Source organism: Coprinopsis cinerea, assembly GCF_000182895.1.
Source record: "Coprinopsis cinerea okayama7#130 chromosome 8 map unlocalized cont3.8, whole genome shotgun sequence".
Lineage (NCBI taxonomy): Eukaryota > Fungi > Basidiomycota > Agaricomycetes > Agaricales > Psathyrellaceae > Coprinopsis > Coprinopsis cinerea.
Window position 1 is genome coordinate 1,416,492 of NW_003307537.1, and position 23,979 is coordinate 1,440,470.

At 51.5% G+C, this 23,979-nt stretch overlaps 6 protein-coding genes across 6 annotated transcripts; 2 read left to right on the plus strand and 4 right to left on the minus strand.

Moving 5' to 3' along the window:
* Positions 1-203: 203 nt before the first annotated feature.
* Positions 204-3,235, minus strand: CC1G_02969 (complexed with Cdc5 protein Cwf19; the record flags this gene model as incomplete). Its single annotated transcript, XM_001835829.1, has 7 exons — positions 204-596; positions 652-807; positions 864-1,078; positions 1,128-1,218; positions 1,276-2,298; positions 2,348-2,671; positions 2,723-3,235. The coding sequence occupies 7 exons, from the start codon at positions 3,233-3,235 to the stop codon at positions 204-206; spliced, it is 2,715 nt and encodes a 904-aa protein (XP_001835881.1).
* Positions 3,236-3,809: 574 nt separating this feature from the next.
* Positions 3,810-7,545, plus strand: CC1G_02970 (translation elongation factor 2; the record flags this gene model as incomplete). The annotated part of the gene is made up of 10 exons (XM_001835830.2): positions 3,810-4,041; positions 4,103-4,242; positions 4,298-4,878; positions 4,928-5,828; positions 5,883-6,047; positions 6,104-6,200; positions 6,256-6,879; positions 6,932-7,060; positions 7,116-7,253; positions 7,304-7,545. 10 exons carry the CDS (start codon positions 3,810-3,812, stop codon positions 7,543-7,545), a joined length of 3,249 nt encoding a protein of 1,082 aa, XP_001835882.2.
* Positions 7,546-7,921: 376 nt separating this feature from the next.
* Positions 7,922-12,558, plus strand: CC1G_02971 (hypothetical protein; the record flags this gene model as incomplete). The annotated part of the gene is made up of 15 exons (XM_001835831.2): positions 7,922-8,125; positions 8,189-8,457; positions 8,513-9,001; positions 9,054-9,168; positions 9,219-9,575; positions 9,630-9,775; positions 9,833-10,258; positions 10,316-10,850; positions 10,905-11,024; positions 11,075-11,228; positions 11,278-11,537; positions 11,604-11,867; positions 11,917-12,028; positions 12,103-12,286; positions 12,345-12,558. 15 exons carry the CDS (start codon positions 7,922-7,924, stop codon positions 12,556-12,558), a joined length of 3,849 nt encoding a protein of 1,282 aa, XP_001835883.2.
* A 317-nt stretch (positions 12,559-12,875) lies between these two features.
* On the minus strand, positions 12,876-16,330 carry CC1G_02972 (hypothetical protein; the record flags this gene model as incomplete). The annotated part of the gene is made up of 6 exons (XM_001835832.2): positions 12,876-13,137; positions 13,198-13,314; positions 13,367-13,514; positions 13,568-14,141; positions 14,197-14,361; positions 14,417-16,330. The coding sequence occupies 6 exons, from the start codon at positions 16,328-16,330 to the stop codon at positions 12,876-12,878; spliced, it is 3,180 nt and encodes a 1,059-aa protein (XP_001835884.2).
* Positions 16,331-16,653: 323 nt separating this feature from the next.
* On the minus strand, positions 16,654-19,070 carry CC1G_02973 (hypothetical protein; the record flags this gene model as incomplete). Its single annotated transcript, XM_001835833.1, has 5 exons — positions 16,654-17,876; positions 17,941-18,077; positions 18,140-18,199; positions 18,251-18,642; positions 18,783-19,070. The coding sequence occupies 5 exons, from the start codon at positions 19,068-19,070 to the stop codon at positions 16,654-16,656; spliced, it is 2,100 nt and encodes a 699-aa protein (XP_001835885.1).
* A 374-nt stretch (positions 19,071-19,444) lies between these two features.
* On the minus strand, positions 19,445-23,657 carry CC1G_02974 (CHL1 helicase; the record flags this gene model as incomplete). Its single annotated transcript, XM_001835834.2, has 18 exons — positions 19,445-19,668; positions 19,724-20,147; positions 20,205-20,354; positions 20,409-20,579; positions 20,643-20,791; positions 20,852-20,947; positions 21,003-21,054; positions 21,111-21,162; positions 21,274-21,442; positions 21,502-21,601; positions 21,657-21,752; positions 21,941-22,301; positions 22,352-22,482; positions 22,535-22,683; positions 22,751-22,862; positions 22,921-23,119; positions 23,301-23,357; positions 23,632-23,657. The coding sequence occupies 18 exons, from the start codon at positions 23,655-23,657 to the stop codon at positions 19,445-19,447; spliced, it is 2,718 nt and encodes a 905-aa protein (XP_001835886.2).
* Between the last annotated feature and the right edge of the window lie 322 nt (positions 23,658-23,979).

The window sequence follows — 23,979 nt, forward strand, 5'->3', positions numbered from 1 at the left end:
CATCGCAAAAATAACAGTTGGCACCAATCAGGCTTCAAGCTTCAAGTGTATAAAAGATTTACTCGACAATGTAGCATGATCATCTTACATACGTAAATCTCACTGTCGTTACTTGTCTGTTGTCATCATACAGCGGGCTGGGGCACAGATCAAACAAGTCCTAGGGATACAACGTGACCAGCACCGTGACGGTTAAGACCCAACTATCGACTTCCAATCATCCCCGTCCAGTCGAACTTCTCGTACTTGGCTTTAAACCCAGCGACCCTCTCCTTGTTGCTACTGAGTGGGATCTTTCTAGGGCGCCTCCACTTCCTGGGCTCCAAGTCGAGAACATTTCCAATGATCTCCCCTGCAAAGTAGGGAGGGAATTCTCCGCCGCCCTTTTCGCCCTCTTCCAATCCATCTTCATGTTCCATGGCATCTGCAGTCCCTTCGATAACATGCCCGTACCCCTTCTCGCCTTTATGGTCGAATTGAACCATGAAGTAGGGTAGATCGGGGACCATGGCGCGTCGGAAACCACCTGGTCGGGCGGAAAAGTCGATGAGTTTCTTGTGTTGCGACCACTCCGCTTCGGAAGCAAGAATCGATTCCTGTATGAGGTTCATTAGATGAGATATACGGTGCGAGCTAAGGAGACAAGCACACCTTGAAGTACTGCGGGATGAGGTCGTAGATGTCCCAAGGGAGGGGCACGCATTCGATAACGGTGTGGTGTTGCCGTTTGAGACTGATCACAGTCTCGTAGAATATCACGCCCTTGTCTTCTTCTGCGAACATCCGCATCAGGCACTTCATAAAGTTCTACGGAAAAGGTGTTAGACCAGGGGAACAAACGATTTAAATATGGGAGAACTGACCCTGACTTCGTCCCAGACGTCATCGTCGCCTTCAAGCATACACAGATGATGTTGGATAGGAACGATGAGACAATGACCAGGAACGAGTTCCTCTGTTAATGTACAAGACAGATAAACCCGCGTCCCCATCGCCACTATTGGCGCTTTGGGTAGCGAATCATCCTCCCCATAGCAGTAGGGACATGAAGCCAGGACCCTTTGCGTTCGCTTGTAGTCTTCCAAATAGTCAGTCACTTGACGTGCCAAAGATGGGAATGTACTTACCATGAATAGCAAACTGACGCTTCATTGCGTCAGACCGCATCTTCTGCCTACTCAACCTCTCCGCGTTTTCATCGAGATAATCAAGATCGTTCTAACGAGAAAAGGGTCAGTTACAATCTCCAAGTGACAATTCGAGCAAGGGCCGCACCTCAAATTTGCCATCCCCCATGATAGCCTTCGCAAATTGGGCGTTCAAATTCTTTTGGTCTGCCATACCGGCACCGAACTTTTCCTGCCTCAACATTTCACCCAGCGTCATCTCATCATCATCCGGATTGATTCTGATGACCTCCCCAGTCTTCCTGTCGTGCGTCTCGAACTTGGGTTCCTTCTTCCTCCTATTGCCAGGCCGTCTCTCCTCTTCATCGTCGTCCTTTCTACCGGTGCCAACGTCGTAGAGACGACCGCGAACATCAATAGTGGGTAAAGCCTCAACTTTAGTCCGTACACCCGATTTCTCGTCGAATTGACCTTGGGCCTTGCGGGCTTCGGCCTCGTACTCTTTCTCGAGCTTTTCCGCGTCGGGCGCACCCATAAGCTTGGCCCGGAGGACCTTGGCTTGTAATTTATTGAGGGAGGAAGGTGAGAGGGCGCGTCCTCCGCAGCTGCCGCCGCGAGATCCAGAGGCCAGAGGGGGAGGGGTCAATACTGAGGGGATAGGAGTATGGGATTGCTGGAGCGGGGAGTTGGCTTGAGATGGGAGGCGGAGTGAGTCTAGGCGTTTGTTGGCCGGCATAACACCAGGTGTCGACGGTCCACTCTGACTGGCCTGCCCAGGACGTTTGAACGACGAGCTGCGACTCGACCCAGTGCTATCCCCCATCTCAGTAAACATGAACCCCTTCTCCCCGCCTCTATTGTCTCTCTCCGAAGGCCTTCCCCTTTCCTTTTCACGCTCGGTTTTGCGACCTTGCCGTTCGTCGAGAATTCGCCGCTCCTCTTTGGCCTCTTCAAAGGCCTCGAGGGAACCGAACCGCTCGATACCGACTTCTTCAACGGGTCGACCTTCTTCCTCGGCGGTTTCGTAGCATTTTCTGAGGCGCATCATGCGCCAGGAAGAGCCTGGGCCGCCAGGAACGTTCTTGGGTGGTGGGGGTGGTGGCTCGTCATCGAAAGTAGGCACTTTGCCTTCCCGTATGTCGGGGTTAAGTTCTTTATGGTGAACGACGGGCTGTTTGGGAGTTAGTTCAAAGGAATGGGCGTCTAATGTAGCTACGCACATGGTCGGGATTTGGTTTGTCAGGTTTGGGATTCTTCTTCCTGTGTTCTGTGCCAAGGCTTGAGAAGAAGTTGACCCCACCGGACATATTGCGCGCTCCACTTGATGGTTCACCATAGTCTTCGGTCAAAGATTGCTGGCTTCTCAATGAAGAGGGTCCGTCGGAGGGAACAGTGAGTATTGAGGGAGGTGCCAGCATCCAGTCATCACGTTTCAGTTTGGATTCAACGGTGGTCGTTGGAGGCAGCTCGGCTTGTGCTGCACGTTCGTCTGCGGTGGAGACAATTTCAAGGCTTTCTGCCGTTGGTATGTCTGTCGCTAAGACCTGGAAGTTTGTTAGATGAGTGGAAATCGATAATCGAAATGAACAGCGCACTCGTTGACCGTCCATGGTGATATCCTTCTCCACCCACATCTTGGGGTCCTTGTCGTGGTCGATTATCTGCATGCGCTGCTCTGTATCGATCTCCTTTGGCTTCTTCTTGTGTTCCTTGTCCTTATCCTTCTTGTGTTTATGCTTCCGGTGTCGGTCCTCGTCGTCGCTTCCATCGTCCCTATGCTTCCTGTGCTTTTTGCGATGTCGGCGCTCTTCATCGTCAGAGTAGTCTCGTTTATCTCTGTCCTTCCCCTTATCCTTCTTCTTCTTGTGTTTCCTATGCTTCCTGTCTTCTCCTTCAGACTCGTCGGAATCGTGTTTTCGACGTTTTCTGTGCCTGCTTTCCGAATCGCGGTCTCTGCTCCTGTCCCTGTCCCGTCCCTTGTCTCGTTCCCGGTCTCTATCTCTCCTCCACGGACTTCGACTCCTGCTTCGACGTCTTTCCCTGGATCTTTCCCTGGATCTTTCGCGGTATGAATGTCGGCTCGCGGAGTATTCTTCAACGCCTTCCATGGTCGTGGTGGTCGCGAAACGCTTCAACGAGCGCCAAGCCCACTTCGCGTCATAGGCCTGCAACTGACTCACATGACCTACACCAGGACCCCCAAATATCGCGCTTAAGGTCGGAAGGGAATCCGGAAAGAAAAACTGGGTTTTGGCCACAGGCCGGATGCGAAATCCGGACAGGAAGAGGCCAAAATATCGCGGAAGGCCAGATAAAATCCGGACAAAAGTCCAACAAAACTGCCATTTTCTGGCCCCCGACCCCGAAAAAAAGCGCCCGCGTGGGAAGATATTCCCTGATCCGGCCAGAAAAGAGCGATTTTAGGGCTCGAGGATGGTGAATTTCCCGGACAAAAAATCCAAAATTTGACCATCTGGTTCCGGACGGCCAGCCCAGAATCTCATCCGGCCTTGAGGGGGATATTTGGGGGTCCTCCTACACCATTTGTAATCTAATCTTATCTTGATTCTTGGCTTCCGTCACCGCTTCCGACAGAACTGATGAGTCGAAATGATCTTTTAAAAGTGTAAATCGCTGCTTGAACATTGACTGACACCACAACGAAGACTCTTCAAGACAACAATGGCGACCCCCGACCCCAATAACGTACGAATTATAACGACTCTGGGTCACGTAGACCATGGCAAGACGACCCTCATGGACGCCCTCCTCGCTGCCAATAATATCATCTCTTCCCGAATGGCAGGCAAGATGAGGTATCTCGACAGTCGGGAAGACGAACAGGAACGTGGGATCACGATGGAGGCTAGTGCAGTCTCCTTGAAGTTCCAGGTGGTGGAGAACAAGGATGGTGGTGCGTAATTATCTCGCTCAGCTTGGAGAAACCAGGAAATGGGAAAATGAACGGGATTTAGGAAGATCGACAAGGAACTACATTGTGAATATGATTGATACACCTGGGCACGTCGATTTCTCCACAGAGGTGTCCACGGCCTCACGGTTGTGCGATGGAGCACTGGTTTTGGTGGACGTTGTGGAAGGAGTTTGCACACAGGTATGACGTTTCCTCGATATAATTAGCTCATAATACCGATACGTTGTATCGATAGACTATCGCTGTCCTTCGTCAAGCGTGGCAAGACCGACTACGCCCCATCCTCGTTATCAACAAGATGGATCGCCTTGTCACAGAACTGAAACTGGCCCCAACCGAAGCGTACCAGCATCTCGCCCGGCTCATCGAAGACGTCAACGCAGTCATGGGCAGCTTCTTTGCAAGTGAGCGCATGGAAGACGACCAAAGGTGGCACGAGGAGCGAGAACGTCGATTGGCCGAGAAGCGGGAAGCTCTGGCGGACGAAAACGACGCGACCGTCAACGAGGATACAGAATTCCAGGAGAAAGATGACGAAGACATCTACTTTGCTCCTGAGAAGGGCAACGTTATCTTTGCCTCTGCGATTGATGGATGGGGGTTTAGGGTTGGGAAGTTTGCCCAGTTGTATGCACAGAAGCTTGGTGTGAAGGAAGCGAATCTCCGACGCGTGCTTTGGGGGGATTACTTCCTCGACCCGAAGACAAAGCGAGTCATCAGTCACAAGCACCTCCGAGGAAGGAATTTGAAGCCCCTATTCGTCCAGTTTGTTCTGGAGAACGTTTGGGCAGTGTATGATGCGGTCGTCATCAACCCGTGCGTCATCCACATTTCTCCTTCCGACTCTCCGCTGACTGGGACATAGGAATCCGGAGAAAGTAACAAAGATTGTCACGGCCCTCAACTTGAAGATTCCTCCCAAAGACCTCAAGTCTAAAGACGCGCGATACCTTCTTTCCTTGATTTTCTCGCAATGGCTATCTTTATCCACCGGCATCATCCAAACCGTCATCGATGTTATCCCTCCTCCCCCCGTCTCACAAGGCAGCAGAATACCCAAGATGATCTACCCAGACCTCCGCGAGGATACCCTTCAACCCAAGAACAAACTCGAGGAAGACATGTACGCTGCGAAATGCGGTCCTGAAGCCTACGTGAGCGCGTATGTGAGCAAGATGTTTGCTGTCCCGCTCAAGGATCTCCCGGAGAACAAGAGGAAGGCTTTGACGGCGGAGGAGATGCGAGCGAGAGCTAAGGAGGCAAGAGCTGCGAGAGAGGCTGCCGCTGCAACAGCTGGAGAAGGTTCGAGCCCAGGGGCCCTGGCACCGGAAGGTCACCAGATGTCTCCCTCCCCGGACTCGAGGGAAGTGTCACAGGCACCACAAGACGAAGAGAAGGAGAAGGCAGATAAGGACGCAGAGGTTGTCCTTGGCTTCGCCAGGCTGTACTCTGGAACGATCAAGGTTGGTGGAACTGTGTATGCGGTTCTTCCCAAGTACAACCCAGCTCTCCAGCCTACGTCGCCGTACAACTCGAAGTATTTGCTCAAGGCAGAGGTTGAGGGGCTGTATATTATGATGGGCCGTGAACTCGTCGCCGTGGATTCGGTCCGAGCTGGAAACATCTTCGCTATCAAGGGTCTGGAAGGAAAGGTTTGGAGAAGTGCTACCCTGTGTTCGATGGGAGCATTGGATGGCATAGAAAACGAGCCAGATGTCCAGGCGCATAAACCATGTCTCATCAATTTGGGATCTGTGCGCAGATCGGTATGTGTTAGTCGTATCATTGCCATCCGACGGTGTTAACTGGAGCTAAATTAGGCTGCACCGATTGTCCGAGTCGCGCTTGAGCCGGTTCACCCAGCAGACATCCATAAACTTGTCGACGGTCTTAAGTTGCTCAGCCAGGCAGATCCTTGCGTCGAGACCTTCCAGCAGCAAACTGGCGAGCATGTCATCTTGACAGCAGGCGAATTGCATCTAGAGGTACGGACGACACAATATGCTGCACGATCTGTTCGTTGACACGCCGTCCTTTCCAGCGGTGCCTGAAGGATTTGAGAGAACGATTTGCTCGAGTGGAAATACAGCCCTCCGAACCTATCGTGCCATTCAGGGAGACAGCTGTCAAAGCTTCTGGTAAGAACCAAATTTCACTTTTATGCTCGTGCTTGACACTCACGAACCTTTGTAGAAATGGCACCGACGAAAACTCCGGGAGCACCTAGGGGAACAATCAAGAGCGCGAGCTCCCAAAACATCGTCAAGTTCACCATACGCGCTTCACCCATTCCCGCGGACATTCTCCAGTATATCCTCGAGAATACGAGCATCATCAAGAAACTCCAAAGCGACCAACTCGCAAGAGAGCAAGGTAAATCCTCGGAGTCGGAAGAAAGTGGAGGGGACCCAGACGCGAGTGAAAACTACGGCGATGTCGTACGCAAGACCACCGTCACTCCCGATCGGTTCTGGGAGGTCCTAGAGGAGAAGTGTAAGGAGGCTGGTGGAGAATGGGAGGGGATTGTGGATCGGATTTGGGCATTTGGTCCCCACAAGGCTGGTGGATGTTTGCTCATTGACTCGAGGCAAACGAATGGTGCTGGCGCTTCGCTCAGGAGGAAGTTGCAGAGGACGAAGGCAGTGGAGGAAGGAGGTCCGGAAGCGGAACGCGTTATTCGCGATTTTGATAACCATATCGAGATGGGCTTCCAGATCGCGACTTTCCAGGGACCGATGTGTGCTGAACCTGTAGAGGGCTTGGCTTACTTCGTAGAACAGGTGGAGGTAGACAGGGAGGCGCTGGATAACGAGATTGGTGAGTTTTCTATCCCGATGTGGTGATGAGCTAGACTGACTACTATTGTCAGAGCATAACCGCGTTGCGCAAGTGACGGGTTCAATCATCACATCCGTTCGCGATGCTTGCAGGAACGGCCTACTGGACTGGTCGCCCAGGCTTATGTTGGCCATGTACACATGTGACATTCAGGCTTCCAGTAAGGTCTCTTTATCTACCCCCCTTTCGAAATTTCATTGACAGCAACTTTGTAGCTGATGTACTTGGCAAGGTGTATGGAGTAGTCGCGAAACGCCGTGGACGAGTCACCGCTGAGGAAATGAAGGAGGGAACCTCGTTCTTCAACGTGACCGCATTGCTACCCGTGGTCGAGAGTTTTGGTTTCGCCGATGGTATGTTGTTCTTCCCCCCGATATTCGTATATAATAATCATGTCTGCCAGACATCCGTAAGCGAACATCGGGAGCAGCGAGTCCGCAATTGATTTTCAGTGGATACGAGTTGCTGGATATCGATCCTTTCTGGGTACCTACAACCGAAGAGGAGCTCGAGGATCTTGGAGAGAAGGCGGACAGGGAGAACGTCGCCAAGGCCTATATGGACGCTGTTCGTACCCGCAAAGGTTTGTTCGTAGACAAGAAGATCGTGCAGTTTGCGGAGAAGCAGCGCACCCTTAAGCGATGAGTGGGTTGTAGTTGGAATGGATGCGAACGTATATTACTATGCATTGATTACAGAATCGGGCAGATACGATGAATGGCTTGTCCAATGTCGATGAGAAAGTGTTAAGTAAAAATGAACCCTACGTGGATCGTGATGGCTCGTCCCAGTCCAGTAGTATGAAGGAAAATCAAGCATATGCGACCCAGAGAAATAGTCACTTAAAACTAGCGGTTAGGCGGACGCCGCCGACGATGACCAAGCTTGTTGTGGCTAAAGGTTTTTGACAAACAACAACGAAAAGTCCGAGGGCATCGGGGAATGACGTTTGCGGGGATTGCATGACATTATCTTTGACTTTAAAAGCTCGCACAAGCTCAAACCAAGTTCCCGTCCAACGATGAAGATCGTAACCACTTTTCACCCATCTTCGTCAGTGGTCAGCTCAGTCAAATGCCGATTGGCCTCTCGAGACCTTGAGCATCTCGTCATCGCCAAATTGGATAGGATAGATGTGTATTCCCTCCAACCAAGTGGTCTGCAGCACGAGTGCGGTATCGATGTATGGGGGAGGGTTCTCTGTGTAAAGGTGCTACCCATACCTGTACGTATTCCTTTATCAACACAGTACTGCCGCGTTGCTAAAGCTCGTAATCTCGCCGAATAGGGGACGGATAGGTCCAAATTGGTTCTAATGACAAGTCACCCAGACCCAGAGCTCGTATTCTTCTCGTACAGAGATAACGTAGAGGGAGGGGCCCAGTTGAAAGTGACCAAGTCGTTATCGCTGTACGAGCGATCATCCCGAACGGCTGAATTCTTCAATGACCTTTTGATTCACCCCTCTGGAACACTAGCTATCGCAAGCTGTTATGTTGGCAAACTCAGGATAGTTAAACTGGAAGGTGGTGACTGGGTTGAAGACTATGATTATACGTAGGTTTGGCTCTTCATTTCATTAGAGCTTAATGTTGACAAGGACCCTATTTAGGCTTCCAGAACTCAATGTCCTCTCCATTGCATTCCTACCCACCGAAGAATATTCTATCGCCATCCTCCATGTGGATCTTCAATCTCGTGTTCAACTTCTCGCTCGCGAAATACCAGAATCCTCAGACTCAGATTTCTCAATACGCCCATCGACCGTTCTGAATCCAACGGTGATCTCGAATAAATCTATTCCCTTCCCCACCGAGTACATTCCCAAACTCGTCGCAGTGCCAGCCGGACAATATGAAGAGGTAGACGATGATTCGACCTTCTTGGGAGGGGTATTAGTCATCGGAGGGCGGAAAATACTCCTTTACGAACTAGCCTCCGAGGAAAGCAGAGAAAAGCAGAAAGGGAAGGCAGCGAGGTTAGAGAAGATGCTGGCCGATTCAGACAAGGCTCAGGAGGCAAGGGCGAAACAGGCTGAAAGGGAGGGCAGGAGAAGGAAGCCTACAGCATCTGTGGTATGGCCTTGGGACGAAGTGGCAACGTATGTCGTATAGGCAATACTTCTCTGACGCGCGAGCTGACATAGAAGATAGATGGTGTGTGATCGACGACTCGCGTTTTCTCATTAGCGATGTTTGCGGTGGCCTCTCCTTACTCGGCGTTGACAACGTCAAGACCAATGGGATGACCCTTCTTCCTTTGGGAATGGTACGCTCCTTCTAACTTCTCGTCAACAACCACTTATCAACTCTCTTTAGACATCCCCACCGACAAGCCTCACCTACCTGACCAATCAAGTCATCTTCGTTGGTTCTCACCTAGGCGATTCCCAACTCGTGCAGGTCTCGTCAACACCCAATAATCAGGATGGCCCGATGCTTGATATATTGCCAGAAATCAAGACTGTTGCCAGAAACATGCCTGCCCCTAGTCGCGATAAAGGCAAGGGACGCGCGAGCGACGAAGCTATGGATGTGGATGACGAGGACGATGACGACATCTCTCGAGGGCGAATAATAAAGCCAGAAGGCTCTCATCTCCACGTATTGCATTCCTTCAAGAACATTGCACCCATCAACGATGCTGTAGTCGTCGATGTTGAAGGGAACGGTCAGGTAGGGCGCTTCCGGCCTGACGAATGTTATCTGACTCTAACCCAACTCCATTAGAACGAAATTGTCACCTGCTCTGGCGGCTATACCAGTGGTTCATTGAATATTGTTCGCAGCGGAGCAGAGTATCATGAAGCCGCAACCCTCCCGGGAGTTTGCAACGTTAACTCGCTCTGGACAATCAAGTCTAATTTTGAAGACACGTGAGTCCGCCTTTCCAGCTTTCTCCCCGGGCAGGAACTGACCGGTTCCCTTTTCAGCATTCATTCCCATATCGTCGCATCCACCCATGATCGCACCTTATTGTTCCGTATCAAAGACGATGGGAGAAACACTACGTTCACCCTGTTGGACTCGACCGCAGCGCGTGATTTCATCACCGACCAGCCCACTGTTGCCTTGGCCAATGTCAGGAAGCGAGTGTCAGTGGAGAGAAAGTCTGTATACAGAGACTGTAACTGGGTAGTTCAAGTCACTGACAACGTCGTCAACCTGCTGGAGCACGATGTCGTGTTGGGAGGGTTCAATAAGCGGGCAAGTTGGTCACCGCCCAGCTCTGTTGCACCTCGACCAGTCGAAATTGTGGCAGCTGATATCAATCCAACTCAGGTTGTGTTGGCTCTGAGTGGTGGAAGACTGGTCGTCCTCCGGCACAACGAGGAAGGTACCGCATTCGAATTAGTGGCGTGAGTTTGAATCTTGGGCCCATTTCCACATTTCCCTCATACTAACGGTTTTCTCAGAGAAAAGAATACTCTCCGAGAAATCTCAGCAGTCTCGTGCCAGGCTGCAGACACCAAGACACCATACACCAAAGTCTTCCTCGTCGGCTACTGGGAGCAAGTTGCAGAAGCAGATACCGACCGGGACACTGTCGTCGAGATCCTTGAATTGGAGAGACGGTCCAACCCCGGGTCAGGCACACCTTCGTTAACTTGCCTCGTCAAGGTCTCTAAGAAATACGTGCCCGCCCTTCCGCGATCACTCTTGCTCTACTCTTTCGGTGTCCCTGATAGCGAACCTACAAACTTGAAACCCAACTCGCAGCCCACACATTTGTTCTGCGGACTTGCGGATGGCTCTGTTGCGCATTTCGTGGTGTGGAAGGATGGAGGTTTGAATGTGACTGATTCTAAAATCGTGCCGCTGGGTACGACACCTGTGAAGTTTAGCGCCTGCGTAGTGGATGGGAAGAGGTGTGTTCTGGCAGTTGGGAATAGGGCGAGTATATTCTCGTACGAACGGAAACGAATGGCTCATTCGCCGGTCATGTTAAAGGTATGCCCATACCTTTTTCCCTATCAATGTACGAGTAGACTCAATCTGTTTCAGGACTTGAACGCCGCATATCCTTTAAACACGCACACCTTCCCCACCTCCTTCATCCTCGCTAATCATCAAGGGTTGACGATTGGTTCTGTCAAGGAGATAGGAAAGATTTCGATTCGAACAGTATGTCGCCCGACCGCTGCTCTCTGAAAGACACTAATCCATTGTGATAGATTCCCCTAGGCTACGATAACCCTCAGCGCATCGTTCACATTCCACTTCTTAGAGCGTACGCCGTAGCGTGTGCGACCTACACGCCGGTTCGCGTTGGCGATGCTGAGGCATTTAAGGGATCTTTGAAACTCTTGGACGACCTTACCTTTAAACGTATGCTCCTTGGATTACTTCGGTCTCACTTTACTGACTCGGTTCTTAGAACTGTCTCAATACAACTGTGACTCGGATGAGGTCATCTCCGCTCTGACGACGTTCACGGAAGAGATATCGGGAAAGGAAACCCCCTTACTCGTCGTTGGCACTTCTTCGTCGAGCCAGGCGAGATTGCTTGTGTTTTCTGTCGCTTCGTCGGAAGCATGTCAAGAATTGACTTTGATCACTTCCCTGGAGGTCAATGGACAGCATGTAAATTCGCTGTGTGTTATGGGAAACTATGTGCTTGCCGCTGTGGATTGTGCAGTGAGTAACTCTCTCTCTCCTGCTTTCCATGGAGCACCTATTCTTACGACGGTAAACGTGATCTAGGTGTTCTCTTACAAGTTCAAGGGAAGCTCAGACGACACAGATAGCCAATCCTCTGAACTGAAAGAGGTCGGCGAGTGGAATCACAACTATATCGTTCGATCTCTAGGGTCGTTCAACAACAGCCTCGTCATCGGCGACATCGCAAGCTCGGTTTCGTTGGTGAACGTGAACAAGGGTCAATTCACTCCTATCGCGAGGGATTATGCGCCTCTGTTCCCTTACGCATTGGAAGCATTGAGCGAGAACGCTCTCATCGGTGGCAATGTGGGTATAAGCAACCATGGCTAGGATAATGGAGCTGACACTGTTCTAGGATGCGTCGAATCTTTTCACGTTCTCACTTGGACAAGGGGGTATGGGTCGTAAAGTCCTTGAAAGAGATGGCAGTTTCTTCCTAGGAGATCTCGCGACGAAATTCATCCGAGGTGCGTTCCATAATCCGACCTCGTCTGGTGTTTCATCGCCGAAACTGGGGACTGACTTCTGTCGCTGGACTCAGGTTCAATAACCACCGACTATACCGCCATAGAGGCATTGGAGCCCATCGCAATCTTCTTCACCGGTAGCGGTAGGATAGGGGCGGTCATTGATATCAAAGATCAGCAATTGGCGCTGCACTTGTCTGGATTGCAACGGAACCTTTCTGCATTGGTCCAGGGCGTCGGTGCCTCCACTCACACAAAGTAAAGTGTTTTTTGCTTTAGAAAGACTTTAAGCGCTTATTGACTTCTTTCTCCTCAGATTCCGGGCACCGCGTAATAATCGAGGTCGTACGGATGCAGAGGCAGCAGGATTTGGCTTCATCGACGGGGATTTCGTGGAAACTTTCTTGGGTATGCTTGGAGATAAGGGGATGGTGGACAAGGTCATGACCGGGCAGAGTGCACCGGAGAAGCTCGAATTCTCGGTGGACGAGTACCAGAAGACCCTGGAAACATTACAAGGGCTGCATTGAGCTGGCAGAAGGGAGCACAAGGAAACCGAGTCGCATATGGGCAAACAACATGTATTAATAGCACGAACCATGACGTGAAGGAAGCTGTAACATTACAGGTGGATATGCAACATTCAAAAGTGACCAGAAAACGAGAGAACTCGTCTGTGAATGCAACAGGAAGGCGGAAAAGCAAGTACGTGGTAATCAACGAGGAGAAGCAAGAAAGCAAGAGGAATGGTCATCACGAAGGTCCGTAAATAAGAAAGGTTGCATGGTATGAACGGCGCCTTTTCACGCCAATATTTGCATTCTGGGCAAGTGTCTTATTGCCACATCTAGTACCACCAGCGGGTAAGGTACCAGCGGATGGCCTGCCAGGTGCTCAACATGGCAGGATATTCTTGCAGCGTCTCTAAATGCCCGGTGTCAATGTCTACGGCCGAAGGGGGAGCAAAGTAGAAACCGGCAAGCAAAACGAGGTAGCTAAGGATGAGGATGCTGCCTCGGTGATAGTTGCTCTTGGCCTCGATGTAGGTGTAAGTCATCAAGAACATCGAGAGGATGATAGCGATGACATCCCATCGGGGGAATATGAGGCTAAACAAGTGTTTAGTTTTAAATCAGTTTGGGTCTTTAGTGGCATGCGATTGAACGTACGAGAATGTTTTGGCGACTTCACCCATGTGCTCGGGATCGTGCCAAGCAGAGAATGCGACCATCGCCGGGATTTGCAGAAGACAGACCTGTAGGGCGTAGGCCGAACCAATCTCCATACTGCATACATGTTAGCTGGAACCAAATATCGGATTGAAACTGCACAGCGAACCTCAAAGCAATGTTTCCGTTAAGGGCGAACGACATGGCGTTCATGAACTCGGTCGTATTGGGGACGAGAGCAAAGAGTGTAACACCCAGGAACTTTTCGTCGATCCCTGATCCTTTCAGGACAACGTCCACAACGTCAACAAGGAGTTCTATAACAGTTGTCAGTGACGTTGAAATGGAGCTAAGCGAAGTGAGGCCATACCAGCAATGAGAGCATACAACGCAGTGCAGGCCAACAAAACGCTAGCGCTGGCAGTGCGGCTCCAAGAGGGTGCATCATGACCACCATGACCACCAGCTTCATCCCCTACGGAAGCGCGCAACTTCCCAGTACTGGCGTGGGTTTGTTGATGGCGAAGAGCGCTGACAGTCGCAACTGCGACAGCTCTGGTAAAGTCGTCCGTGGTCATAGCCGGAGGAAGTTGGATATTCGCCAAGTCTGCATTCTTGACAGCAAGGTCAACACTCTCCATGACTGGCGGAGCGTATGCAACTCTTCGGGGGAAGGTCGGCGAGTAACTGGGGCCCGAAGCGCCACCAAGGGATGGCTCACGAGCGCCCGTGCTCGTTACAGGCTCAGGGTTCGTTGCATTACTGCCTTTGCGGTGCAACGGGGGCATTTGCGTCCCCTGAACATTGTTTGAGGCCACTTTGTTGTGCTGAGAGATCCGGTTTCCGTGAGTGGGGAGTTCCATTGGCTGCATCAGCGGCTGGGGATTTTGCCAGATTTGGCTAGCATGGGTCCTGAGTGAGAACCATAGGCCGATCAAGTACGACTGAAGGACTCTCGGTCAATATATATTTCATCTCAACGATTGAATTTATGCTCACAAGTAACAGAACTCCAGTGCAGAAGAACATCAAGTTTTTGACCGTGGACTGGTAGAAGGGGTCATCCACAGGGTCAGGATGCTTGTAGTAGCAATGGTCACAGATCCACGGCGCATTTCCAGGGTTTGTGGGCGTCGACGGACAGCCACTACATACCAGTTGAAACTAGTGATACGCTAGTGAGTTTGATTGTCTCGCCAACTCTAGCGGAATCACTCACATTGCCATAAATCTGATAAAACAGGGTGGGCGCTACACAACCGATGATGGCCATGATCAACATCATACTCGTCACACCAGCGCTCTTCGCGTTGAACCTGAGTTCCTTCCTGCGAAGAGCCATGCTGCACATACTCATGCCGGGCATAAGCAACACACCAGCCAACAAACTCCCGACAATGGATCCTTCGACGAGACGGCCTTTTCCTTGGGTCAAGGCGATACCATAGAGGATAATTTCAATGATCGAACCGAAGGTTGCGTTGATGACTGCACCCATACCAATGGATGACTGCGCTGAAATAGAGGCAACAGCCATACCAATGAAGTAGGACAAGGGAATGACGCTGAGCAAGCTCAACAGAAAGATGAGTGCGTGCGAGGTGAGCATCCGCAAAAGCGCTGGAACATGCTGTCCGTGGTGTTCAAGCCTCTCGGCCCATGGAAGGAGGACGAATCCGTCGAAGATGACGAAGAATACGATGGGTAGTAAGTTCACAAAGAGGATGTTGACCCCTCCAATGGTATACTTGTAATATTGAAGGCCAACTGCCTTATAGACGCAAAGCAATACTGTCGACGTTGGGGATCCGGTTGGAGCAAGTTGACCTTCGGAAAGACGAGGGTGCTTGACGGAGAAATGCGCGACTGCAGGTTCTTCCGCGGCGTTTGCCCCATCCGCACTTTCGTTGGGAGGAGTGCTGACCACCACGACAGGGGGCGCCGCACAGAAGCGGATGGTGAAGGGTCGCGTGAACAGGTACTTGATCAGCTGCCAATTGAGCTTGGCCATCGGGATTGTAACAACCAGTGCCCAGCATATGAGGCAAACGATAAGGAGAAGAGGGGCGAGGATGGTGATGAAAGCGAGCCAGAAGCATATTTTGCCCAGCCAGTCGCTGGCCTTGGACTGGGTCGACACTGCCGAGGTACCGAACTCATCCGGAGGAGTGTAGACGGTTGTACCATAAGACTTGCTAGGGGCGGGGAGATTCGAATCACGGTGTCGAAGAAGAGAACTGCTCTCCCGAGGGGGATGCTGTTCTGCAATTTGGACCCTTGGTTGGGTGTCATCCCGTTGTCGAACCGTGTCTGTAGAGGCTGCGTCGTGATCTTCTGGGACTTGAAGACCGTCAGCGTTACCGTCCCACGGATGGTTGCCTTCTTCGTCATCCACTGGTGCATCCCCTTCGACGTACTTGCCGAAGGGCCAAGCGATGTACCAACCTAAACCATAGACCAATCTAGCGTACTTCTTGCCGCCAAGTGGAATGATGTAAAGGATTGCGGCAACAATGAATGATGCTACCCCGAGCCACCATCCAAAGGCAACAACCCAGAACAAATTGCCGGGCAAGAGATGGCGCTCTGCCTGTGCGGAGGGAATGGAGTGAAGCGCAGCGTCTGCATTGCGAGTGACCGATCGCGTCTTTTTGTACAACGCAGGCTTCCAGATAGGAAGACCGAAGGGGTGCTCGACGTTGATGAGGGACTGGCGCTCCTTGACGGTAATGGGGTCGTCGTCTTCTCTCTCGTTTTCAGGGTCGTCGTCGTTGTCACCGGAATCGCCAGAGTCAGCAGACTCGATGGGTGGGGCGACTGCCTTGCCAGGTCGACGGTGGCGCTGACGGGGCTCCTGGTCATAGTCTTGTCCGTGTTCATGAACTTCGAAAGGGGTGTCGAGCTCGTCGTACTCGCTGAACGCGTCGTCGTCCCTGCGCCTGCGGGATGCGGCCTGAGAGCTGCTTACGCTGTTGCTTCGCATACCTCGCCGAGTCGCGGAAGAATTGCGGGCATTCAAGGGAGATGCATGCTGCCACGAGGAAGGTTGTGAGGAAGTAGCAGGGAAATAGGAGGTGCCCTGGTTATGATGCTGGGGCGTCTCAGCCGGTGACCACTGCGAGCTGCGGCTCATACTTCGATGCGGTGTTGGCGTTGGCGTCGTCGATAAGATTATAGAAGCACTGTCATCACTGCTTGGAGACGGGGCGCTCGCCATAAATGAGCAGCGAGAAGGCTTTCCGTTGTTGTCTCGGGCGTCGTCGAGGACGATCTGGTTTCGTCCAAGGTCGTCGTTGATCGCGACCAACCGTTTTCTACCCACAGAGCAGCCCTAATTTGGTAAACAGTTCGGAGTTTTCCGAAATAGGCCTAACGCCTAAAAATCTAATTAACCTGAAAGCAAACTAAAAGACCCTAAGTACATGTGCAAAATAGTGTATCTGGTATCATAAATGTTCATTTCTTCAGTAACTTCTCGTGCAACTGCGCACCCTTCAGCTTGGCACGCAAGTAATCCAGTCTAGCCTCGTATCGTAGTGCAACCTCTTCACGCCGCCGTCGTATCTCCTCCATCTCATCCTCCACCTGCAATGCGTCATCGGTTTTGCCTTCCAGCTTATCATCATCTTCGTGCACCACGTCCATAGGCAGATGTCCAGTGCTGCGAATGAGACTAATACTCGAGTTGTTGGCCGCTCGGAGATGACCATGCGAAATCGTAGCAGGCAACGCCGGGACGGGTGGTGGTCCAATCTGACTTCTATCGATTCGTCTATCCATCGAAGTGAAGCTCGATGACGAGTTCTTCCGATGGAGCGAAGCGGGTGAAGGCAAACTTGATGACGGCAAGAGGACTGAGGGGTTAAGGCTACTCTTCCCTCTCAGCGTCTTGCTCCTGTTCGAGTAGGCAGACCGAGCCATGGAAGGAGCTACAGAGGGAGCCGTGCCTACGGAGACACCAGACCGTATGGAGACTGCGTCACTTTCACTTGGATTGAATCTCTTATGTGACCTCGTATCGGAGTGATTCTGTGAAGATTCGCCTTGGCTGCCGGTAGCGGACTTAAGGGAGGGCCTCGCTTGATGCTGACGTCGCATTTTGCTGAGAGTGGTTAATTCAAGCCCATTGAAGGCGTCCATCAGTCGACGCTGCTCTGCTTCGACAGCTTGAATTTCCTTCTGGATGTCCTGAGCCGACTTGAGATTCTCTTCATCAAACACGTCACGGATATTGGTCGCGTATCGAGCGTCTTGGCCAATGATGCGAGTAGGAAAGGAGGAAGGTGGAGTTTGCAGTTTTTTTCTGATGCTGCCAGAGCGCGAGCCCGAGGGGGAAAAGTGGTGACCGTGATCAGAATGTCCTTTATCAGAACCCCCTGGTGCGGCACGTTTGGAGGAGATGGAGATGGAATCGGCTTGGGCGCGGGATGTGGTCGTCCCAATAGAGGAATTGCTCGACTTCTTGGAGATTGACCGGAAACGAAATATTTTGGAAGAGCTCGATTTGGCCGACCAAATGCTCGAGGCGTCGCTATCTTTAGTCGCGGAGGAGGTGCTGCGCCCAGTCGCACGTCGTATGAGGTCAGCGACGCCGTCGCCGAAGGACATAGAATTTCGTGAGTGGATTGAAGTGGGGCGCGGTAGTTCCACCTGGAAATTGGAGATGGGTCGAGAAGCCGCTTTAGCCAACAGAGTGAGCATTAGAATGATAGAACGCTGAGAACGCATGAATGAATCCCTCACGTCGTCCATCGGGATTGACATTAGACTTTCTAGGCCTTGGCCGCGCTGCAGGAACGATCGGTTCCTCTTGTGGGACCACTGAGGCATTCGCAAATCTCTCGAACAAACTCTGGCGAAGAAGGCGGTACTCGTCGTCGCTAAAATAAGAAACACGATGCATAAGTGCATAGTGCATGGAAGAGTTGAGAAAGCGACTAACTTTAATAGGCCTTCTGCGTTCGCTACCGCCAACTCATTTAATCGGTGCGCTAGGGTAACCCTAAAAGACTGTTAGGCCTTCCCCTACAGCCTGGTAACTTGATCCACGTACGTGACACTGTCTGCCTGTTTCCGCTGAGGTGTGGCAGACAACACGACAGAGGCGTCCCCGTCCTTACTGGGCGTTGACGGGGCATGTCTGGAGCGTGTGGATGCTCCTGAGCTGGACGGTGCTACTACTTCTATCGTTCTCTTCTTCGAAGGCGTGCTGGGGGGCAGTGGGGGTAGAGACTCTTGCGACTTCTGGAGGAGTATTCTCCTGTGGGAGACGCTGGGCCGGGGGCTGGCGCCAATTCCGTTGGCCACGGGCGGTGGTGGTGACGAGGGCAGGAGTATAGAATTGACGGGGGGACCATTGTACTTGCTCGTTGTGTTCGTGGGGAGTGGTGGAGCCGAGGAATAGGGTAGTTGGTCGACCTCCCGCTCTTTACCCTTCTTTCCGTACTAAGTGCGTCGACGGGACAGCAACGATAAACCCCAGTGGGCAAAGACGTGGGACCGAAAGCAAGCAAAAAAAGACAGAAAATGAAAAAGATATTAGCTAGGCGCTCATTACTCTGCCAAAATGAAACCCTGGGACGTACGAATCGTGAGCGAATGACCTGGACGACCGACTTGTCCGGGGTGGAGGTTGTGGCGACGGTGACATAAGAAGAGTCGGCGGAATCTGGCTTTTTGGAGGAGAAAAAACCCATGTCCTCATTACGCGGCACAACGGTCCTGGTCGTCGAGGCTAGTGGGAATGGCGCGCACGATGGCGACGAGGACGACAAGGGGTCAGAGCGGCACTTGTTGACCTGGGTTGATGGGAATTTTGAGTTTGCCACCCAGCAACGCCATTCGATTTCGGATATCACACGGTGGTGGCCCATTTAAGCGCGAGACGGACAGAAGGACAGGCGGGTTATAGCAAATGTTACACTATGTCTACAACACATCCGTCTATATATTTTGTTCGAAAGCCCTTCAAACACCCAAGAGATGGCTTTCATGGGTTTCAGTACGCACGCGAACTCAATCACAATTGGCATCCCATCAATATCCACCTGTGCACTCGGAGTTTACGTTCGGACATGTTAGAGCTGACGCGGTAAGGTAACGCGAACCCAACCCTTGACACAGCATCATCCCCCATCCTGTAACGCATGACTATGGTGGGGAGCGAAACATACTTGATGTGATGAAGTCCACCGCCTGTCTTCAGTCATGTCGCCGGGTTTAAGTCTATGTTCCGGTGCAGCTTTGTCTACGTTGGTGCTGGCGTCGATGCGAGGCTGGTGTCTCTGTAGACAGGTTCAATCCTCTTCGAAAAGAATGAAGCAAGCTCTTTGATACTCTGCCCAAAGGTATCGGTAACAACCAGACGGTTTCCGATCCATTTGGGAAGTTTGTTTCGGATTGTAGCACTTGCATATCTTCGATCGAGAAGCAATAGCGACGCCCAATCATTTCGATGTCGTATTGCGCGCCCTGTCCAACACAAGATTAGATATGTAGGCTAGATTCCATTGCACTTGCGACACACCTATGCTCTGATTAACAGCATTCATGCAAATGTTCTCGTACAATTCAGCTGCAGCGTCCTTCTGGCCGGCGGGTTTCGAAAAATCCCCGTTCTGCTGGCGCTTCTCTTCCAACATCTTGACGTATTTCATCCTCTCTCGGAGCTCCGGCGAGCCAAGGTTTGCAAACGGCAACCCTACGATTATGACAGTTCGTGCAAGGTCATCAGAAAAGTTGAGACCCTCGGAGAGTTTTGCCCCTATCACTGCAAAAAGAAGACCGCCGCCTTTCCTATCTGAAGATGGCACGCTCTGTTCTCGGTAAAAAAGACCGGCAGGTTTGTATTGGAGTCTCTGGTGGGCAATGAGTATACACACCTGGGCGGCTTTGGAATACTCTTGAAGGACCGACTCGACTGCGTTACTTTCCTCCGGTTCGAAGAAAACCTGGCCCAGAGTCCATCAGCTGTACTGTACGATACAAGAATAGAGAGGGTAGCTCACCGCTTTCTTAGTGCCGAATCGGTCCAAAACCTTGCTCTTACCCCACGTAGCCTTTGCAGTATTAAGAAAGCTATACGAGGGAAAGAATACAATCATTCCGGCCGGCGTAATCGAGGCGTAGTTAAAAATAATCTGTCCCAGTTCAGCGAGCTAATACAGCTTCGTCAGCCTAGTTAAAACCCGTCGAAGCGCGGAATAACGCACCACTGTTGGATCACTCTGCCTGTTGGCTCGGAAATCTAGATCATGTCCTTTCGGCCCTTTCATCACGGCCAGGGGCTTTAAGTTATCTTCAGGTATAACGTGCCCACAGGAGAAGTTGGACACTCGTTCTCGTGGAACGCTATAGAACAATTGGTTGGTAACGTCCGAAATCTATCACAACGAATGGCTCTTGAGTTAGACAGCAGACCGTGACCGATGAGGATAAACACTGACCGGTGACATTGTTCCACCAGCAAGAATGATCGCTCGTGCATCTTCCACAATCTCCAGAAAGTTGGGCGCAGGATTCAACAATTGGTATTTCAACTCGACTGTTGCCTCTTGGCCTGCCGTCTCCACCAAGGTAAAGGTTACGCGGCCATCTACCTAGTGTATTAGCTTTCCTCCAACCATCACTTGGTAGCGAAGTTGAAACCACTAACCATCATTCACGTTACTTAGAGATTTCATGAAGTCTTCGACGACATGAAGCGGCGGGATCGCGCCCTTCCGGCTCTTGCGACGCGGCACCGAGCTGGCTGGATTGGTGTTTCATCAGTTTCATCAGCGACGCGGGACCGACGCCACTCGTACCCGAGTCTTTCTCCGCCTGTTTGTCGACATAGCCAGAGATCTTGCGAGCAATCTAGCCGTGTTCTTTAGTCCCGTAGGTCTAAATGTCTGAGTTCTTCAAGTCCTCACCTTGCTTTTCTTTAGATATGCTTCAACTTCAAGCAAGTTGATACCTGCGGCCCTACGGTCCATCCGCTGCATCAGCTCAGCAACGGTCATTACCTCTGTCGTATCCGAATTATTGTTTTTGCCCACACGCGAGGTTCTATCGGCCTTCCATTGCGCGACATACTTTTTCAGGGCCTCCAGAAAGATCACCAGTCGTTTTAGTTGCAACATGTTCGCGGGTGACAGTCGGGTCTTAAACCGCCGGACATATTCAGCCACTTGCTGCAGCGATATCGCCAGCGTCCCGTATGACAGTCTGTGGGTTGAGAGAGACAGTAGCGTAGGTATCAAATCTGGAGAAGCATTCAGTTTGAGTGAAGACGCTACAGATCCATGCAACTGGGGAACTCACTGTGAGCTTCATCAATGATCACGATCTGTCCTTTGAGGTCAATCCCGAGCGCTTCCCGGGCAGATTTCTGCAACAAAAGGTTGTAAGGCAGCGTTACCAACTGTCAGGAAGGTCAGTAGAACTTTCGGGCTATCTCAAGTGCTGATAGGACGCACCTCCGCCTGTGGAATTGCCTTGCGGGATCCAAAGTACGGACAGGTATTTGCCAAACGACCCGCCTCGGCCAAATCTTCGATGTCCTTTTGCGAGGCCTGACACAGATGTCAGTCATGATCGCTGTCTAAGCATCAAATGGCAGACGAGGTACCAATATTTGGTCTCTGAAGTCCAACATGGCGACTTCTTCCCCCGGAGGTGGAAGGTGCGGGCAGCGTTTATCTGACTTTTCTTCGATGTACTTTAGTCCCGTGTATACATCGTGGCTGTAAGAACGTCGCACCCTACCTCCAAGTAATTCTCGGCACGCCTCGTCCAAATCCGAGCTTTTTTCCCTTAGTTCGTCGTTGATGCAAAGCTGCTTCCTGGATCCAAGGGCAACTATTCTGATCCGCTTGCCAGCAACTTCTTCATCGGTATCTTCGTGCTCTTCTGCGCATCGTTTCCGCCCTGTGGACGCCTGATTACCGGAGGCAGCGGATGTACAATGGTTGGCCACAGAGATTTGTTGCTTCAACTTCAGTCTGCGAAGTTCCGGCAAAACTTGGGAAAGTTGAGAGTGCGTCCTTGAGGCGTAATAAATCTTGGTGCATGTCGTTTCTTCTTCATCACCTAGCTGACCCGTTCGCTGGACACGGTCTAACCTGCGCGACAGTCAATCGGCTAGGGTATAAACAAATTGAAGTAGACTGACTTCTGCATCAGAGCACGGAGGGCAGGTGATACATAGTCGCTGTCCTCATCGTCTTGGTCGTTCTCAGGAAGAAACTGGTCCTCGTCTTCATCGTCGTCGACTTTGGGATTCGATGATTCTGCTCCATATCTCTAAACCGCATAGGCATGAGCAATTTGCAACAGGAAGGCCGATCCTGCATACCATCTTCTTTGTAACCCTGGCCTTGGCCATGCGTCGCAGCTGTTCTTCCCGTTTTCTCGCCCTTGCCAGTTTCTCCTCATATTCGCGTTCATCTGCTTCCATTTCTCGCCGAACACGGGCAAGGGTTTGCTCGATGACCCAGTCTTTTACTAGAATGCCAGGAGTTAGACGACTCCATCGTTCTCCATTTAAATAATCGACTTCCCCGAGCCTCACCTTCCTCTTCTCCGTCCACCCCGGCGACCTCCTTTAACTTGCCTTTCCTCGCCCTGTCTTTCTCATCCAATAGCCATGTCAACGACGAACATAACAACGTCAGCGTTTTTCCCTGAGGAGAGTTGCCTTTTAGACATCATTTGCGATCTCTTTTGCACTCCACCACTCACAGTTCCTGTTGGACTTTCGACAATGGTGACATGTTTCTTCTCTATCGCCTCGTACACATGACGCATGAGGTCGACTTGAATCGCGTAAGGAGGATCATAAGGAAATGCCGGGAAATCCGAAGGCGTCGCGAGTTCAAGATCCATGTCCCTCCCCGTCGCCCTCGTCGGTCGTTGGTTGTCGCGGTCGCGTTTCAAGTGGCTGAGTCGCGTCACAGCATTTGCGTCGCGTCAGATGCCAAGCCATCAATCCATCAGCCTATGGCAGTACGGTACCGTGACAAGACCTCGCTAACATTGAACCAGCCCTAAAAATGCGACGAAGTCCTCCACTAACGGGGCGGTGGATCGAGTTGCTCTACGGTCTCAGATATCCAACTTACAACACTCTTCCAACGTGTCCAATTTGATAGGTGGGTGTAGTGGTAAGGCAAGGGAGTCTGCGATCCCGTTGTCAGTCGGGCAGGGAATTCCAAGGCTAAAGTCTGTTACACAATCCTCCCTGGTAAGCTACGAGCCTAAACCCAAAGTCAATCGTACTGCCCTCCCAGAGAGCTGCTCTACGGAACTGATACGTGGATGCTACAGCGATGATCAACCCCATCGTAGTTACCCTGACTAGTGCCGAACGCACTCGGTGTCGTCAGCTTTCCATAGATTCCACCCGAGAAAACCGATTTTTGATGGGTGCCCAAAATATGCCCACAAGCCTACACTCCTTGCGGGGATGCGCCAGACATTTGCCTAGTTACTCCACCAGAAAGACACTTAACAGGGGAACATCAGCTATTCTCCTACTACTAGTACGCGCATATGGTGGGCCACAGGGGTTGGGAGCTGAGCTTGAAAGGTGGTGTGGTTCTCTCCAGGTTCACCAAAAGCAATTTCTTTTTACTTGACATGACCTAGACTACAGTGCGCGCTTTGTGTCGTTAGCTTAACGATTCACTCTTTCCACTGTTTCCCGCGGCAATCGCTGGCTCGAATACAAGCGCTCGTGGGCGCTTGACGATTGGAATCACGTGTCGCTAAGTTTGCTTCGATCCGCAGCACTACGTCTGG